The sequence below is a fragment of the Aspergillus ambiguus genome (genome assembly GCF_047715705.1).
Source record: "Aspergillus ambiguus strain CBS 117.58 unplaced genomic scaffold BDV59scaffold_23, whole genome shotgun sequence".
In the NCBI taxonomy this organism is placed as follows: domain Eukaryota; kingdom Fungi; phylum Ascomycota; class Eurotiomycetes; order Eurotiales; family Aspergillaceae; genus Aspergillus; species Aspergillus ambiguus.
In genome coordinates this window covers 24,412-42,473 of record NW_027395536.1, presented here as the reverse complement: position 1 = coordinate 42,473, position 18,062 = coordinate 24,412, and the positions used below count along the sequence as shown (strand labels likewise).

The 18,062-nt window shown below is 49.5% G+C and overlaps 6 protein-coding genes across 6 annotated transcripts; 2 read left to right on the top strand and 4 right to left on the bottom strand.

Moving 5' to 3' along the window:
- Window positions 1-136: 136 nt before the first annotated feature.
- BDV59DRAFT_208859 (acetylornithine deacetylase) lies at window positions 137-1,541 on the bottom strand. The gene is made up of 2 exons (XM_073695285.1): window positions 706-1,541; window positions 137-627 (listed from the first exon to the last, which is right to left on the bottom strand). Exons 1-2 carry the CDS (start codon window positions 1,514-1,516, stop codon window positions 146-148), a joined length of 1,293 nt encoding a protein of 430 aa, XP_073546401.1. The 5' UTR covers window positions 1,517-1,541; the 3' UTR covers window positions 137-145.
- Window positions 1,542-5,705: 4,164 nt separating this feature from the next.
- On the bottom strand, window positions 5,706-6,838 carry BDV59DRAFT_203237 (uncharacterized protein; the record flags this gene model as incomplete). Its single annotated transcript, XM_073694228.1, has 2 exons — window positions 5,706-6,137; window positions 6,590-6,838. The coding sequence occupies 2 exons, from the start codon at window positions 6,836-6,838 to the stop codon at window positions 5,706-5,708; spliced, it is 681 nt and encodes a 226-aa protein (XP_073546400.1).
- Window positions 6,839-7,375: 537 nt separating this feature from the next.
- BDV59DRAFT_61631 (class-II fumarase/aspartase family protein) lies at window positions 7,376-9,140 on the bottom strand. Its single transcript, XM_073696770.1, has 2 exons — window positions 8,817-9,140; window positions 7,376-8,766 (listed from the first exon to the last, which is right to left on the bottom strand). Exons 1-2 carry the CDS (start codon window positions 8,958-8,960, stop codon window positions 7,483-7,485), a joined length of 1,428 nt encoding a protein of 475 aa, XP_073546399.1. The 5' UTR covers window positions 8,961-9,140; the 3' UTR covers window positions 7,376-7,482.
- A 2,391-nt stretch (window positions 9,141-11,531) lies between these two features.
- BDV59DRAFT_208856 (RmlC-like cupin domain-containing protein) lies at window positions 11,532-13,295 on the top strand (the record flags this gene model as incomplete). Its single annotated transcript, XM_073695284.1, has 5 exons — window positions 11,532-11,832; window positions 11,889-12,526; window positions 12,582-12,936; window positions 12,991-13,109; window positions 13,158-13,295. 5 exons carry the CDS (start codon window positions 11,532-11,534, stop codon window positions 13,293-13,295), a joined length of 1,551 nt encoding a protein of 516 aa, XP_073546398.1.
- Window positions 13,296-13,891: 596 nt separating this feature from the next.
- BDV59DRAFT_203234 (FTFMHR domain-containing protein) lies at window positions 13,892-16,813 on the top strand (the record flags this gene model as incomplete). The annotated part of the gene is made up of 7 exons (XM_073694227.1): window positions 13,892-13,967; window positions 14,024-14,078; window positions 14,190-15,279; window positions 15,330-15,452; window positions 15,500-15,550; window positions 15,598-15,722; window positions 15,772-16,813. The coding sequence occupies 7 exons, from the start codon at window positions 13,892-13,894 to the stop codon at window positions 16,811-16,813; spliced, it is 2,562 nt and encodes an 853-aa protein (XP_073546397.1).
- Window positions 16,814-16,955: 142 nt separating this feature from the next.
- Window positions 16,956-17,684, bottom strand: BDV59DRAFT_181375 (uncharacterized protein). The gene has a single exon (XM_073690229.1). It carries the CDS (start codon window positions 17,644-17,646, stop codon window positions 17,053-17,055), a length of 594 nt encoding a protein of 197 aa, XP_073546396.1. The 5' UTR covers window positions 17,647-17,684; the 3' UTR covers window positions 16,956-17,052.
- Between the last annotated feature and the right edge of the window lie 378 nt (window positions 17,685-18,062).

The following is an 18,062-nucleotide window of genomic DNA, read 5'->3' as shown; positions in this document are numbered from 1 at the left end:
TCTCCGCGTGATCATGGCTGGATAACCTTTATGCTTCTCGACGACTCTGCAACAAAGATTTCATGCTAGATGTAGTGTAAATATCCTGACTGATCTTGCCGATGATAATGTGACATCTTGCTAGCTAGAACTCCAACTCCTTATGTCAAATCTGTTCCACTCCACACCACTCCGCAATGAACAAGGCAATGGACGTCGTGATTCTTTCCAAACTCTTGATGCTCACCCATTCGTCAAATCCGTGGATATTTCCACTAATCGGTCCGTAGCATAAGGCAGGAATTTTGTCGTAGAGAGCAAAGACTCTAGTATCAAGATAGGCTGGAGTGGTGAAGCTCTGCATTTCTTCCCCTGTGGCCTGTTGATGGGCCCATTGCAGGGCATTTTCTGCCTGACTTCCCGGCTCGAGAACGTATCCCTCCGCAAAGAATCCGTTCCAATTCACCATTGGGGTGTTCTTGCTCAGGAATGTGTCGTTTGCCGCAACTTCTTGGACCTTCCTTTCGATTTCCTCTGCTGCAGACTTGGCACTGACGCCGGGAAAGATGGCCATGCGACAATCTACTCGACACCACGCGGGGACAGACGATGCCCAGTCACCAGCGTTGACCATGGCGACATTCAAATCTACACCAGCGTGAGAAACTATCTGAGGATAATAAAGGACACTCTGGGGTGGACAACGGGGGCTTAATGGTGACTTACTCAAAGGATGCTGTTCTTGTTCAAAATACAGCCGTCCAATCTTTCTCTCATTCCAATCTTTCTCCAACTCCCTTAAGCCACCAATGACCCTCCAGCAGGCATCGATGGCGTTCATGCCAGTCCCCATCTCCCGGACATGGACTGGAACCCCTCTAACCTCAATCTGGAACCAGAGCACACCTGTGTTAGCCCGAACGAGCTTCTCGTCCATAGGCTCCGGGATCAGGACCGCATCGGCTTTATATCCCTTCAAATGAGCCATGAGTGTTCCATTCCCTGTCGACTCTTCCTCCACAACAGACTCGAGGATGACATCCGAGGCAGGCTGCAACCCTACTCTGCGCAAAGCATCGAGCGCAAATAAATTCGCAGCACTCCCTGCTCGCATATCTGCACCTCCTCTTCCATATAACCGATCCCCTTCTATGTCACCGCTATAGGGATCGCGGGACCACAGGTCGAGCGGCCCTAGCGGTACGACATCAATATGTCCATTTAGGATAAGACTCCGACCATCCTTAGCTGGAGACCGGGGTTTGTGCACACCCACCACTACGGGTGCTTTGGAGTGAGTCTCAGAGAATTTTCCAGCCCCTTCGTGTTGTGAGAGTACACTCTCGTCCATATCTAACCGAACCGGCCCATACCCACGTTCGGAAAACTGATCGAAGACGAAATTCTGCACATCAAATTCTTGGCCCCGCTGGCCCCCGAAGCGGATCAATTTTTGGGTGTATGCAAGCTGGTCCTGGAACCCTTTCTTAACGGAGTTGGTGATGGATTCCACCAATTCAGGCGTGAGCTTTGGCATATTGGCGGTATCGAGCGAGTATTGCTGGTGCGTGTGAGCGGATATGGTTGAAGGAGAGGAGCAGAGAGCATTGATGAGCAATAAATAATCTTGAACCACGCCATATCAGTACGTACTGTGTACTGGAGTCGTCTCGGGTATAACTGCCTAAATCACTATAATTTGCTCCATCGAGGCGATGAATAACTACGTACTGACAGCTGGGACAGAGATGCCGATTCGGCAGGGGAATCCACTCACATGGCTGGAAATTACCCCAACTTCCCCAATACCCACAGTGGGTTCATCTCAATCAGCCAAATATATTTGCTCAATTAACCCACTTCGGGAATACCAGCCTTTCACGTTTGTCTGTATATTTAGCGGGTCTGTAGGAGCTCCGTCATAGCGACTATGCCCTTTATGCAGTACGTGAGTGTATACATCGCCCTCGAGAAATGTATATCATAACAAAGTGGAAATATCGAAAATTCCTGCAATGTTTTCAGACGAAAGCCTTTCTGGCTAATATTAACTATAATAACTTACAAGTGTAGCGCTCTGCAGTAAGGAGCCCCCGACTCGTCCTGGGCTAGGACATTCTGACGAATTGAGAAATGGACGCAATTCCGACAGCCTGAATTCAACTGTCTCGCTACCAAAAGTGACCCAGCTCTGAATAGTACGGTGTAGTACTATTGAAGCGGGTGTGTTATTGCTACAGTTCTGGTCTTCGGTGAGACCAGTGTAGCATCTCTCGTGATCTGACTCCTTGTGCGCTTATGGTTGCGCATTTAGGAAAAGGCGAACATGTGACTATCTGTAAGGGGACCGTAGACTGTGTCGTTCTCCTTCCTCGCGTTCACCTGAGAGAAATGGACGATCTCTAAGATGGTTAGAGACTGACCTTGTACAATATTAATATGTTATTAATTGAAAATCACCCATATAAGCGAGAAATTTGGGAAATAAGCTGCCCCAATATCTCTTCACATCCCGCATTAGCCTTTTCTCGCAGGCAAATCATGGGCCCTCAAGGGTTCTGTTTTAGTGTCATTGTCCAGCAGCTTGCAACAGGTGGAATAAATTATGGCGTCTAGACAACATACTTGCCCATTTTGGGTAGAGTTGCTGGGTTCTTCATCGTATTTTCCTAGTGTCTCGACTATTGTACTATCAGTCTAGCCCAGTACTAGGAATATGTATCCTTACGCGGAAATCTGAGGCCGTATCTTTGGCCTGAAGACCAGGGTCAGGAGAGGCATGGCAAAGAGCGAGTATTTCCTCGAGGTTCACATTTAAGATGTCCTAGACTGGTCTTAAGAAACTTGAAGGGAGCGTCAATGACAGTCTTCCTTGACATCGATGGCATTGTGCTTGTATAAGATGAGTAGAGGAAGAACAGGAGGATATGAACCCACGGGGGATGAAGAAGGAGAAAGAAAGAGATAGGGGCGAAGAATAAAAGAGACTTGATGAAGCATCATCATGATGGTGAGTGTGAATATAGAATGTAAGTGGTGAAGTGGGAGATTAACTCCCACAGCAAATTATATGGGTCAAACGTCATCCTTGGTATATAGTAACGGAGTACTTGTTTCTAGGAGAGCATGGGAAGTATGAACCATGGTTTCTGGGAACCCACCAGTAGCTTTGTCTCAGATTCTTTGTGTGTGTCGGGTATGGATGGTAAAGACACTCTTACTCTCTCGCGTCAAGACCTTCACTCCCACTTTACCAAAATAAGATATCTAGAGTGAAAATAACTGGAAATCATAGACCAGATCAAGAACTCTATTTAGTAACGCGTGGCTATTTTAGCTATACTAGAAGTAGGTAAGTCTCACACGAAGCTCACTACCTAGGTACACAACACAATGTTTCGCGTTGATCAATCTATAATACTGAAGGTGCGAACAAGCCGACTGTGGTGGTATTAAAAACTCAGCACCAACCGTAATTTAATGGGATTCCACATGTCCTTGTCAGAAAGTCCAGGGATTTGTGTGAAGGTGAAACTAAATAGTGTTGACGTGTCACCGTGGGTTGGCTAGGAGCCCTTTGAAATGGCCCACTTTGTACTTCTTTTATTCCTTCTAAACCAGTTTCAGAAAGATATATAGAGCGCCATATAGGATGCTATTCTAAATGCTACTTATAATGTCATCTAGTAGGCCATTAGATAGACTATAAAGTGGGTATAGAGCAAGATATTATGGGGAATTTAATACTGTTAGACATGCTACCCACTCAGGCCTCATGCATAATTTCATCATAGGATCGGGAATGGGGAACTGGTAAGTTGGAATACAACAATCTATCCCGCTCATTGGCCAAGCGACCTGTGGAACGGTTATACCCCGGGTCTGTACCCCGGTCCTGTGATGCGGGACTCACGATAGATGCACCCAGTGAGAGTGAGGGGTTGCGCCCGAAGGACAACTAAATAAACGCTGTCCTTTACGTTCGTTCCGATCTCTCTTCACGATCCATCAACACCATCACATACTAGAAAATGAGTCTGTTACAGCTTCCAAACGAGATACTGTTTTGTATAACAGACTACCTTGAATTCGAGAAAGACATCAACGCCTTTGCGCAGACCACACGAGCCTTATATGACTTCCTGAACCCTCGTCTCTACTGCTCCGACACCCGACAGGGTAACCCCGCACTTCTGTGGGCAGCAACGCAGGGAAAACTGGATGCAGCACGCAAACTGCTCGAACTTGGAGCAAACATAGAGACGAGAAACGAGTATGGCAGAACGCCCTTAGCGTTAGCTGCTAGCAAGGGGCATGCGAACATCGTACAGCTGCTACTTGATGCCGGAGCTGATCCAGAGTCGCTGGATGGCGAAGAACGAAGTCCTTTATTCAGTGCGGTGGCGACAGGTAATGAAACGATTGTCAAAATGCTACTCGCAGATCGCCGTGTAGATCCCGATAGGAAAGACAGGACGCAATTCACCCCGCTGAGTGTGGCTGCGATGAAAGGACACAAGACAGTGGCAGACTTACTATTGGCGCTTGGTGTCGATCCTGAATATCCCAGCGAGTTTCACAACGGCCTGGGACCGCTTGGTTGGGCTGCGTTGTGTGGGAGCACAGGGGTTGTGGAATCACTGATTCGGCATAAAGGTGTCAAACCTGACCGTCCGGATTCGGCGGGAGCAACTCCCCTGTCTTTGGCGGCGGCAACAGGCGATCCCATCTTAATAAAACTCCTCCTTATGACTGACGGCGTTGACGTGAATTCTAGAAATGAGGTTGGTGAGACTCCATTAAGAGTGGCTGCTAGTTTCGGTCGCTGGGAAGCCGTGCGCATTTTTCTCGAGACGAAAGGCATTGATGTGAACGCAAGAGATTACCATCTGAGCCGAACACCTTTTTCGCAGGCTTGTTGGCGGGACCGGGCTGATGTTGTACGGCTCTTAGTTGGTGCTGAAGGGATAGACTTCAATGTCAGGGATTATCAAAATCTAACGCCTTTTGCATTAGCTGCAAGTCGAGGAGCCGATAAAACACTGGAAGTTCTGCTGGATACGAAGGAGATCAACCCCAACGCCACGGACGACGAGGGCCGAACGCCCTTGATGTGGGCTGCATTGAATAACCAGCACACAACAGTGAAACTACTTGTCTCCAGCAGCAGTATTGATATTAACGCCAGAAGCCTTAGTGGGCGTTCCGCCTTGTCGTATGCCGCAATGAAGGGGCATATTCCAACTTTAGAAGTTTTGCTTAAGACCAACGGGATAGAACTAAATCCCAGGGACTATAAAGGACGCACACCTCTGGCATTAGCTGCACGCCACGGATTTATAGAAGCCGTGGAAGCCCTCGTTTCTACAGACGGAGTCGATCTGAACACGAAGGATGAAAAGGGTAAGTCTTCAAGCACCCTGAGGCTTTGTTCATACAGATTAACGTAGTGTTAAGGGAAAACACCTTGGCGAATAGCGTCCAGGAGGCGTTATAGGGGAGTCGCAAAGTTCCTTGCCGAGAAGAAAGGCGTTGTGACTGACAGTGATAGCTGAATGGGCATCTATCTGGTTGATTGTGAGTTATTGTACATCATAGACTTTGCGCCGAGACCCTATAATCAATCATGATTGCATTTCTGTGATATGGATTCCGCGAAGGATACATCTCACTGAGTATATTCGGGGCACTGCGGAAATTTTTTTGAAATAGCTCTACTCATGACCTCAAGGATCTGGGCTTTCTTCTTTCGGACCAAGTGTCTCACATGCTTCATGCCCCTTATAAGTGCGCGTAAGGGAGCCCTGAGGCCTCCCATCCTCCCAGTTCTCCTCGACGTGAAACAGATTGCCGGTCAGGCCAATAGTGCCAGCATTGATCATTTCTAGTTCCATGATAACCACACCGGGAGTATCGTAGATGCTCAGAAACACGTTCGCCTCCCCCAGGAGATCGACCTGCGCCAGAACCGCTGATCCCCATGCCCCTCCGGCCAGTTCCCCGTCTCGATCGTATAAGCTTGCGGCGATGAAGACGCTCTCGTTGCGGGGATTGCCTCGACCGCTGGGCCGCTGCGACCGTGACACGGCATCCCGCAAGGCCTCATAATGCGGGGGCGGTCGGGTGTAGGAGGGCCGGAAGATCGAGGTTAGGACTCTCTGCTTCCAGAAGTAGCGGTATAGAAGGTCGGATTAGGGAAAGCCTTCAAGGCATATAGGGCATACGAAGCTAATGGAGGAGACTTGGATAATCTTCTTGAGAGTCTCTACACTCTTTGTGGGCTAGCCATTGTTTGCTGGAAGGAATGGTATTGTTCGACCACAAAGTTAACTGCGAAACAGTCTGGAACTGAAGGGATGTCTTTGGGAGCTACGGAAGTATTGATGGACTGTCGTTAGTAAAAATAAATTCTCTCGTGTCGGATTGTTCCGCTGAGCTCATCCATGCGGTTATCCAAGACCAGGCGTCCAACGTGGAGGAGATCAATGACAACGGGATCTATCTACTTGAACCCGTATGTGCGGGTGGCGTACGACAGGCGCGTCTTGTCCTGATTGGGACCACCCGTCGGTTCGAGAAACTGTATAGCTTCATCCATACAGTTGCGAACCATCTGGTTGGACTGCCGTGGTTCAATCCCCGACGCACGGAGGTCCCTGGGCAACCGGCAGAGGAGCTGATCTGGGTTCCGGATGCAGCAGGCGATGGTAGTGGGACGGTGCGGACGGTGGAGAGAACCATAGGCAAGGATGGATTCTGCGGCCGCGACGGCCTTCAGGTGATCGTGAACATCGCGAAGAGGGCGAGGAGGGCTGGGAGACGGTTCATCTGTTGACGTGATGGGGTCATTGTATGGCATGTAGGTATAGCCGTCTCTACTCAGCCGCCAGGGTTTGTCCACCCATGTCGACGTAAATTCTTAACTGAACGGAAAATTAAAAGCCATTTGGAGGATTGCATAGGGGTAGAAATGCTTATAGACAGTTAATAGAAGGATATTGGAAAAATAACGTGTTGTGAAAGGGCTGAATTTGGGTTGCGCGTTGTAAGTCTGGTGTTGGGTGGATGGATGGGCCAAGAAAAAGATACTGACAAGAGCGAGATTCGAACTCGCGCCCGCTTACGCGGACCGGGATGCAGAATTTCTAATTCTGAAGAACAGAAGGTTCTTGAATCCGGCGCTGAGATACTGTTAGTGTTGAAGCGGTTGATGAGTTTATGTAAGGGGTTGCTCACCCTTCGACCGCTCGGCCATCTTGCCTCGTGTTATATTGTTTGACCTAACATTTATTCAACACAGCTTTATCCTTAGTTCCAAACAAGGCTAAAAGATAACACTACTTTGGCAACCAAATCTAGGTATCTCCCCTGTATTTATAAGCATAATGAAAAAATAATTAAACACAAGGACAATTGGACCTATGAGTATTTAAAACCTTTATATACAGTGGTTGCAACTCCGTATATCAAGTATGTTCTAGTATGCTGATGTATACCCAGCTTCTAATCCACAGAAAGAACGTCATCCACCATGCGACCAGATGCACCCAAGTAGTTTACCGGGTCACAAAACTTGCTAACCTGCTCCGTACTCATCTTTGAGATCACTTCAGGCTTCTCCAACAGGCACTCCAGCAAAGTGCGGTTCTTCTCTATGCTTTCCTTGCAAGCCTCATAGACAATATCATGAGCCTTGTTCCGACCCACATGCGGTGCCAGGCCCATCATCACTGCCTCAGCTACAATAAGGCCTTTAGTTGAGTGTAGATTATCAAGCATTTGCTTGCTGTGTACACACAAGCCAGAAAGGGCAAAGTGCGTCTGCGACAAAGCTCCAACTGCTATCACAAAGCTTTCTGGCACGGCCACCCATTCCAGATGCCAGGGGCCAGAAGCACGCTCGAAGTCCGCAACCATACCATCCAGGACCAGCCCGGCGTTGGACCGCAGCACCTTTGATGCAGCAAGGATCACTTCGCTGGAAATCGGATTCCGCTTCTGCGGCATGGTCGACGAAGCTCCACGGTGTGGCACAAAGGGTTCCGATACCTCACCGAGCTCATTGGATGACATAACGATAATATCCAACGCGAGCTTGCCCATTGAGCCTCCCATCAGCGCCAGGAAGTTGGTTATCTCGGCCACTCCATCACGAGCAACGTGCCAAGTGATCGGGGGATCCGTCAGCCCCAGCTCGTCCGCCAGAGCCTTGCGGACGCGGAGTCCATCATCACCGGAACCTAGAGAAGCGAGAGACCCCGCCGCTCCCCCGAACTGTACGAGCAACGTGCGGCTCTTCAACTGCTCCAGACGCTCAAGGTGGCGCTGGAATCCAGAAAGCCAGACAGCACACTTGTACCCGAAGGTTACGGGAAGGGCATGCTGGAGATGCGTCCGACCAGCCATTGGGGTGTCTCTGTGCTTTGTGCACAGTTCACGGAGGGTCTTGATGATATCTTTTAACAGCCGCTCAACTATGACCAGACCTTCTTTCATCTGCAAGACACTAGCTAGATCCATGATGTCCTGGGTGGTTGCTCCCCAATGAACATAACGTCCCGCTTCATCACCACAAATGGCTGACAGCTGTCGAACCAGGGGTAGAATGGGATATCCCACGATTTCGGTCTCGCGACGCAGCCGATCGAAATCGAGCTTCGAATCAAGCGCTTTCTGGGTAATCATTTGCCCAATTTGAGAAGGGATCACGTTACAGCGTGACTGCGCTCTGGCAAGGGCAGCTTCGGCATCAATGCACCGATTAATGTAAGCTTCATCATCGAAAACCTGGTTGGATATTAGTCCATTTCACTTCTGTTCGAAGGGCGAATCTGTACCTTGCGGATTTCTTCTGTTCCAAACAGTGTGCGAAAGATACTCGAGTCAATTGCACTCACTGAGCCAATTGACCGGCGTGAATTGATTACATTGATCCTAGTTTGTGCTCGAGAGAGTCGGACTAACTGGGTAAACATCGACATTTTGAGTGAAGATGACTTCGCGGACGAGGAATGGCGACTCTCGTTAAGTAATTCCCCAGTGCCCTGTGTAGGTAATTTATGGCCGGACCAGCCGCAATGGATAATCAAAATCAGGCTGTCTCTACTCGCCACCGGATACGATCTTCACAATTTCCCAACTGCTGCAAAATGAAGTTGAGGGGACGTTCTTCTTCTTCGGCGGTGGAGATGCGATGCCGGCCCCACGTTCGTTCATGTGGGGTCAACAGTCGGAGAACCAACATCAAAGGACTCCTGGGGAATACTCCAACAGTGTTAGTAGAATATCTACGCAGTCTGTGCCGAGTCCATTCAAATATACGGAGAGAGTATTGTTAGGGGACTTCTAGCCAGATGTTACTATGTTGAATAGACGATGGATTTACCCTGCCAACAGATCCTGCTTCATCATTTAGCAGAATGTATATGGGACGGCCGTCACTGCATCGTCTCTATAATCCCATGCCAATTGAACATGAGATTTTCAAGCAGGAAGACCCCTCGTTTACAAAGGCTACCCAATGCGTGGTCTTTCCTTTGGTGGAGGCGACTTCGTATTGAGGGTATTTGTTGGGTTAAACCAGCCAGTGCCCCGGAGCATTAAGTTGCATTCACGATATAGGCAAAAGGGTCTATCCTCTTGGAGTCAAATGTCTAGAAGAATACGATTCCCCATATTACCCCAACAACCCGGCAACCTTGCTCATAAAGGACCCGGAGCTCTAGCCCTGCCTCTGCCATGACCGCTTCATTGTTTGTCAAGAGATGCTGTTCTCTTCATGATCAATCAAAGAGAGTCATCTAAAACACGGATGGGTTAGTATAGCACTTAATTTTCAAATTAATCTTAGTATTTATAGCAAACTAATCTTACTTACTGCGTAGAAATATAAGGATCAGACAGAAACTTCCAGTCGCCTGGAATAGAGGGCCATGGGGGACAGGAGGCGATTCCAAAGACAAACGGTAACAGGGCCACTGTCGACTGAAAAATACCATTCAGCTATCAAAAAGTTCCCAGACATCTAGTGGTGCGGTGTAGTAGTATTTCATGGTCTTCTCGGTTTGACAGTCTCCTATGCATCTTAGATGGAGCTGAGATTTAACTAGCGTGAAGTTTCAATACACGACGTATGGAGATGTAATTCAACGAGGCAGCTAGGGTACGGAAGAAGTGGGAGAAATATGAGAGGTGTGAGAGGCGCAAGAATGAAAGGGGAAGAAAGTGTGGGGAAATAAAAAGAGTAAATAGATGAAGGCTGAAATATAGTGACAGATGAGTGCTGGGGACAAGTAGCCAGTGACTATTGAGGGGTACTAACCTGAGATGTACTCAAGTACAGTTACACCATTCATTATAGAGAGGCTTAAACTATTAGCATAAATATATCTTGCTTCTATTAGCATTAAATTACGGTGTTGACATTCAGCAGTGTAGTTGGTGACCAAGTAGGTACCGCCTATGACAATATAACATTTAATCTGTCAGGGTATATTCCTGTAGTTGAGAGGATTAGAGAGAACCATGCAGCCACATTCACTTTTCTCTTACTGTCTCTTATCTTAGGGAGAAGAAAGAAGCATAAGTGTCACTTTAAAAAGTATCATTGTTATGTTATCCTCGAACCTACATCGAGTTCAATACCACAAACCATCGCCATTCAATTGCGGTGTGTATATTTTGGGCCCTTCCAGAGAGGTGCAAGTGGACTAGCGTGAATTTTATAGGCAATTGAATCTTTATTGTAAGAAGAGAATGAAGAAGCGCTATGTCAAGCTTGGTGTTCGACGAGATCAGCAGTTGAATTCTGTTCATCGATGAGAACTTACAGATGCAGTCCCCCATTCCAAAGCTCTATCGTCAAACCAATTCATAAAAAGTTATGTTTGGCTAAAAAGAAAAATTTGATTATCTTGATCAATTGCGTGACAAATATCTGCATATACAACTCTCCGGCATCCCAGTACGGTGCGGTTGCCATGGACTTGTTCGGAAGCTGACGAAGATGCCTGTAGACTTGTTTTATGATGCCACTTGAGCCTCCTGCGAGTAGCTCTATACAACTGATTTAGGTCAGCGCATTACGACAAGCTTACGGCAGGCGCTTTAGACATGATATGCACTGCCTCAATAGTTCGGGAATATTCGTCAACTGATACTTAATCCAGCCAACCAGTGATATCCGAAGTAGTCGAGTCTCTAGCGTCGGGATTACCAATCTTCAAAAGCATACTGACTCCGCATCCACATATGCCCCGCATGAGCTATCGTTATCACTTTTTATCTCCACGATATAAGCTATGGTGGGTGGATATAGGAGCTCAGAAAAACCTGGGGCCGAATGTGGGTCGCTTCAAATGTTGGAGGAGTGCTCCACATTCATACATACTACTCCCACTACCAGAGGGGCCAGTCGACGTGGACGGTCAAGCTTGATTAACATGGTCTTGTTTTCTTCAAAAAAACACTTGTCATCCCTAGTCGTGGGCTACGATTGATAAACTACAGTGTACTCAAGAGCACATCAGGAAGCCTAATCAGACAAACTCGCGATGCCCGCTCCGCCCATCAAGGAGAGAACTCCTATCACAGACTTTCAGAAAGTCTTCCATTATACAGATACTATGAGTCGTAAGCCGACTCGCGATAATGACCCATATGAGTATCTTGCAGGATTTGGAAACCGCTTCCAGTCTGAGGTCATCCCTGGAACCTTACCAGCCGGCCAAAACAACCCCCAAGAACCCCGTTTCGGGTTGTACACAGAGGGAATTACATACTCGGCTTTTACAGCGCCACGGCACGCGAACTTCAGTACATACATGTACCGTGTCCGACCAGCAGCTGCTCATAGTATGATATCCTACTTCGACGATATGGCATCGCCATAGCTGACGCTCGACACCTAGATGGATATAAAGCCAAGATTCCCCACAAGGCAGATATAGAAAACTGCTTTCTGTCTCTAAACCCTAAGGTTGCCACCCTTGCCGAGCAAGGAGAGTGGGCACCTTTTCCTCTCCCTAAGGGAGATGAAAAGATTGACTTTGTTGATGGACTCCATACCCTCGGAGGAAGCGGAGACCCCAACCTACGCGAAGGCATTGCGCTGTATGTCTTCATGATCAACGCCGACATGGACCACCGAGCGTTTTGCAATACCGATGGGGATTTTCTCATCGTGGCGCAGCTGGGTAATCTGGATATTCAGACCGAGATGGGAAAGCTTTTTCTGCAGCCCGGGGAGATCTGCGTAATCCCTCGTGGAGTTCGATTTACAGTCCGCCGTGGTGCCGGTCACAATGTCGCCCGGGGATATATTACTGAGGTCTGGGGGTCGCGATGGGAACTCCCTGATCTGGGACCTCTAGGCGGTCATGGACTAGCGAACCCCCGCGATTTTCTCCATCCAGTTGCGCATATCGATGAAATTTTGCATGAAGACTGGTCCATTGTCAATAAGGCGAATGGGCTGTACAATGCTATCGAGCAAGACCATAGCCCATTTGACTTGGTTGCATGGCACGGAAATGTCGTGCCGTACAAGGTAGGTGCTGTTACAAGGGATAGGGGAGGTATAGGTATTAATACCTCGTTTATAGTATGACTTGACCAAGTTCGCCTCTCAGAATGCGACATCCATTGACCACACCGATCCATCTGTGAACTGTGTGTTGACAGCCAAATCCCGAGACCCGGATACTCCGCTGGCTGATTTCCTGTGGTTCGGACCTCGCTGGGACGTGGCATCAAACACCTTCCGATTGCCGTACTTTCATCGCAACTCTGCCACGGAGTTCCTGGCCTGTCTGTATGGCAGTGGCCTGGGACGCTCTGACGACTTCCTGCCTGGCGGCGGGTCGGTTGAAATCAGCCATACTCCACATGGCAACTTTAGTGAGGATTATGTTTATGAGATGCGTAACCAGGTGAATGAGCCGCGAAAGATCCTGGAGAGTAAGCAACGGTCCAACTAAGTGCAGTCCGTAGGACTAGGCTGACCGTCGCCAGATCAAATGACCATCATGGTGGAAAGCAGCCGATCTTTCTTGTTCACGGAATATGCCCGAGGTGGGTGCGGGACCTTCAAGAACCAGGGCACTGATCCAAAAGTCTGGGATACTCTTCCGGTATGTGTAGTTGTGGCGTGCAACCGAACGAGAAGTAACGCGCTCTAGGACAAATTCTCCTCGTATCCCAATATCCAAGAGATTCTCCGTCAGGTCAAGGCCGACAACACGACACGCAGACAGCGGATGGAGATGTACTATGACGATGGGCGCCTGGCGGAGATGGCGCAATCTCGTGGCATATAGATTAGGGTTGGCAGATCGGCAAATGGCGGCTCGATCAACTACCGGCCCTCCCCCACTGACAGGGCACGCTAGACCCAAAGCAGCGGAAACCCCAGCTTTGCGACGTCGATCCAGTCTGACCGAGACATTATTAAGAGTCGCTCGACACGAGGGATGGCCGGAAGGATGCGGTTCGTGAGAATTGGTCGAGAGTTACCAGTGCAATCTGTTCCAGCAATTATACCATAGTGTATCGCGTAGGAAGTTTCAAGAGAGGATAAGGCCAGTAGGCAATGTATAGTAGTCGGTATAGTTGGGAGGGAGAGACCACCGGGGAGTAATATACCGTTTCCATACCGTCATGCGTCCTCCCCGACCCACGTAATTGTGGGAAACTAGTCGTATCGGTCCTTACCACCCGCACCCCCCGCGGGCACCAGTCAGGAACTGCTGGATGCTTCACGCAAATCTGCTGGAAAGTCTCCTGTCCCCTCCTCTTCCTCTTTTTCGCATCCTCTCTCCCTCGTCTCCCTTCCTCCCAGCTCAACGGATGTCATGCGAGGTGGCTCCGATTCTATTTTCTCCTCGCGTCCCCGCGCTGTGCCGCGACCTTCATCATGGTTGTCAGAAAGTGTACCATCTGTGACCGTCGGTTCAAGAAGACCGAACATTTCAAGCGCCATGAACGGTCGCGTAAGACCTCTGATCCTCTGAGACCTTTCGCTTCAAACTCCTCTGACAATCGCCAGATACCAAAGAGAAACCGTACGAATGCAATGTCTGTCACAAACGATTTTCCCGGAGGTACGTCAACGACCTTGCGCCGCAGTCGAGATATCCGAATGTCCCCCAAAGCCACTCTATCTTTTGTCCCACGTATGGAGACCACGGAATAAATCACTCATTTTTTTTTAGCGATGTTCTGAGTCGCCATGCGAAAGGTCATAATGCCCCCGGGACGGCAGTGGCCAACGGGGCCAAGAATACTAGACAACCTTCAGCGCCGTCTGATCAATCGTCGCATCGCCGCTCCTCTACAATTCCCATAGATGGCCAGGCACTCATTCCTGGTCTTACTACGGATACCTCGGTCGTTCCGAACTTACCACCTGTTACTCCTCACGGATTGGACCTGTCCTCCGCCCCAAATCTCCCGCCATCCTCCTTGGACTTTCTTGCCGATATCTCGACGCATCAAGCCCGTACGGAGCCTGAGGTCAATTCGCTGATGGTCGAGGGTCAACCTCAGTATTTCGGTTGGAACGATGTTGCCGCTGCTGAACAATCTTCCTATCGCACTATCTTCGACCCCACACCGAATGACATGCTCCAACTTTGGCTCGAGCCTCGCGCCGATGGGAGCTCGAATCACGGTTCCTTGGATATGGGCCACGATGCCAACTTTGGTCTTGTTGGAGACGCCACAACTCTCTCTCCCGAGAGACAAAATCGGCCATCCGTAGGCAGCGTCGGTGCCGAATCCAGCAGCTATATCCCCAATGAAAGATTCGCCAAAGTCCAGCGTTATTGGCTGGCCCCATCAAATAATACCGGACGACTAATGAATAGCCTATGGAGAGACATAGCCGCAACGGACTTAGACAATATTTTTGCAGTCCACCCGGCGCATTCCTTCAACAGTACGGCGGGTCTCGCACAGGGACTACGGCATGGTCTAGATGAGGAGTGTAGACAACAGCTCTATGCGACTTTTGGCCAAGCACCTCTTCAAAATCCACATTTTCGGTCTCCAGCCAACGGCTCTCTTCCTCATCATTCTTCTGCGGCAGCTTTTGGCACCCTTCCCAACTTTCCCCCAGCGGAGATCTTCGACATGGCACTTGACCTGTACTTCCGCAACTTTCACCCACTCATCCCATTTATCCATCTTCCTACCTTCTCTGCTAAGAACATCCGTCCCCCATTACTCCATTGCATGTGCCTGATCGGAATGGTCATACTCGGCACAAAGGGGACGACCAACTTTGTCTCTCGAAGCTTTTCGGTTGGTTTGCCAGGTTCCAGTCTTTGGTTGATTTACTTATATGTCATTAGTCTGTCCTCGAGAAGATCTCTGCCGACCTCTCCAAGTGCACGGTTGGAGCGGAAAGTTCAATCAACACAATGTCAACGTTTGCAGCTGCGTTTCTTTTCCTTAATCTGGCTGCTATGACAGGAGTATGAACCACCCATCAGAGACGTCCATAATATACTGACAGAACCAGGAGAAAGAGCATCTCGAAAAGGCCCAGATGCTTTATGTCAACCTTATGGCCGTAAGTGTCTCCTTCTCTCGCCCTGGCACCCCGCTAACAATTAAAAGACTGCGCAAAGACATGGTTTGTTTGCAGCCACAGAAGGCCAGATTCTTGACATGACCCTGTTTGAGGCAGTTCCCGACATTGAAACACGATGGAAAGCGTGGGGTAAGGTGGAGTCGGTGAAACGGTAAGCTCTTTAAAAATACACGGTGTTATGATCCAAACTAACCAGTCAGACTGATTACCGGTCTCCTGCTACTGGACTCGTGGTATTCTTCATTTTTGTCCGTCAGTCCGATCATCGTCCCGGACTCTATTCAACTCATCCTCCCATGCAACGAAAGCCTTTTTCAGGCCAATTCCTCCATGCGATGGATGCAGCTTATCCATGGTGGAAAGCGCATTCTAATGCCCACGGTGGTTGCCCCGTCGGAAAACGTTAACATACCATCAGTGGACCACCCCGTTGATGATTTCTGCATGCACGGGATCCTGTCCATGGTTCAACTCCGGCTGTCGGAGGCATACTATCGATTACTGTCTAATCGAGCGAGCTACCCCTTCGCCCCTTGTCATACATATGCCATGGATGGCCGTGCGAGATGTCTCCCAGACCTACAATTGCAGATCGCCAACAAGTATGGCGAAGTCTTAGCGCGCCTGAATCCGAACGCTGCGGTTATGTGGCATAACATGTGTATGAACCTCACCGCTGACATCCAGATATTCGACCTCGCTGCTGGACGCTCCGGCCCGGAACCTGCACGGAAAGCATTAGACGACATTGCGACATGGTCGCAGACCCCCGCCGCCCGACGGGCGTGTCTACATGCAGCGCACATCTACAAAGCCATGATCAACCGCAAAGCTTCAGACCATACCATGTTCCACTCGGTCTTTTCTCTGTTCTCAGCTGCACTGGTGCTGGGCTTGTATGTGTTCATGGTACCCAGCCCTGCGGAGTTGCAAGCAGGTGGCACATCCATAGAGCTCTTAGATGACATCGATTGGGACAAGGTTGGAACAGAGGGGTTCACTAGTTTCATGGAGCCCCGTGGGAGCCAATCCTTCACACCGTCCGATGACCCGGCTGTGAATTTCATCCGCAACGGAGGCACAGTGTACCTCCGTGGCGTCCCATTTCAAGGCGGATACCAATCGGCGCGGCGTATCCTCCTGGATTATGCGGGGCTGTTGAAGGACGCCGGGAAATGGAGCGTGCGCAAATTCGCCTACGTGCTTCATATTATGAGCGATGTGCTTCTGGATGTAGAGTGATGCGTCGCTCCTGGAGAGCGCGCTCACCCCAGCTGGCTGGACATGAAGCGCAGCCATCTCAACAAAAGACGAAGACGTGACGTCCTGTACCCAGAGTATTGTATGATAGCGGCAGTCACCAGCGATCCTGTACATAGACGACGTATGAATCATGAATAAATTGTATACATACACGTATCTTCCATAATATAGTCACAGTCATTGGTCATCACTCATTAACCTATTAAGCAAAAAATTGCTTAAAACGCCCAGTCCCTCTCCCGAACCCTCCTCCACAACGTCTCTAGCTCTTCCGGAGAAGCAACCACGCCCAGCATGGCTCCCCCACTCTTTCCATCACCCAGGTGCGACTCTCCCTCCGGCTGTCCCGCCAGCACCACCTTCAACATATGCCCGTAGTCATGTCCGTACCAGAGCGGCTCGCGGTCCACATCCTTCACGGCCGCCACATAATCCTCACTCTCACTCTCCTCAACGTCGGAGTCGGGGTTTGCATCGCGGTACTTGTCGATACAAAGTGCATTGCACGGGGCATTCGGCATATGCAGCACCTCCTGCAGGACGAGCGTGTTCGTGCGGTCATCCTGCGGTCCCCGGCGCACCCGCAGCTCCACGGTTCCAACGCCGAGGACCCGTCTGCCGGCGATTTTGCCGGGGGCACGCCGGTAGCTGCGGAACATAGAGCGGTTCTTCGCGTAGTGGCAGTTTCCGTGCACGATTACCCAGTCCCAGCAGCGTTTGGAGTGGTCTGGTTTGGACTTGGAGGTGGATTTGGCCTTAGGTTTGGGTCGGGGCCGTTGTTTCGTGTATGGTTCGTAGAGCATGTCTGCCATTGTGCGTGTTGTGTTTAGATGTATAGGGATATGGAGGGTTTATATCTTATATGTCGATGGGGGTGGGAGTGTCAGGAGACTCTTATAGTAATATGTGGAATGCAATTGTGGCGAGTGTCCGCTTCGGGAAAGCCTCCAGCGTTCAACCGGTTCTTCGTCGACTATCCTTATAATTCCTTGACTTTTCACCCAGAAACTCTTTTGATGACGGTTTGACGAATGAGACCTAGTACCTCCTGGGCGTGAAACGAGAATCAATTGTTCTAGAAGTCCACGCCATGTGTGTGGTCCGTCTCCGTGTCTGTTCGGCCAGTGAGCCGTGCGGCTGACAGTCTTGACGTCATGCGCCTCTGGTTGATGGCAAATGCACTTTTCTTGGCTTCCGATTAGTCGCTGCTTAAGCTTGCGTAACAAGG

Excerpts from the sequence above, each read along its gene's own strand:
- BDV59DRAFT_208859 (XM_073695285.1), bottom strand. The coding sequence starts at position 1,516 with ATGCCAAAGCTCACGCCTGAATTGGTGGAATCCATCACCAACTCCGTT. Across the intron at positions 628-705 it reads ACAAGAACAGCATCCTTTGA|ATTTGAATGTCGCCATGGTC; the intron begins GTAAGTCACCAT and ends ACGCTGGTGTAG.
- BDV59DRAFT_61631 (XM_073696770.1), bottom strand. The coding sequence starts at position 8,960 with ATGTCGATGTTTACCCAGTTAGTCCGACTCTCTCGAGCACAAACTAGG. Across the intron at positions 8,767-8,816 it reads GAACAGAAGAAATCCGCAAG|GTTTTCGATGATGAAGCTTA; the intron begins GTACAGATTCGC and ends ATATCCAACCAG.
- BDV59DRAFT_181375 (XM_073690229.1), bottom strand. The coding sequence starts at position 17,646 with ATGGCAGACATGCTCTACGAACCATACACGAAACAACGGCCCCGACCC.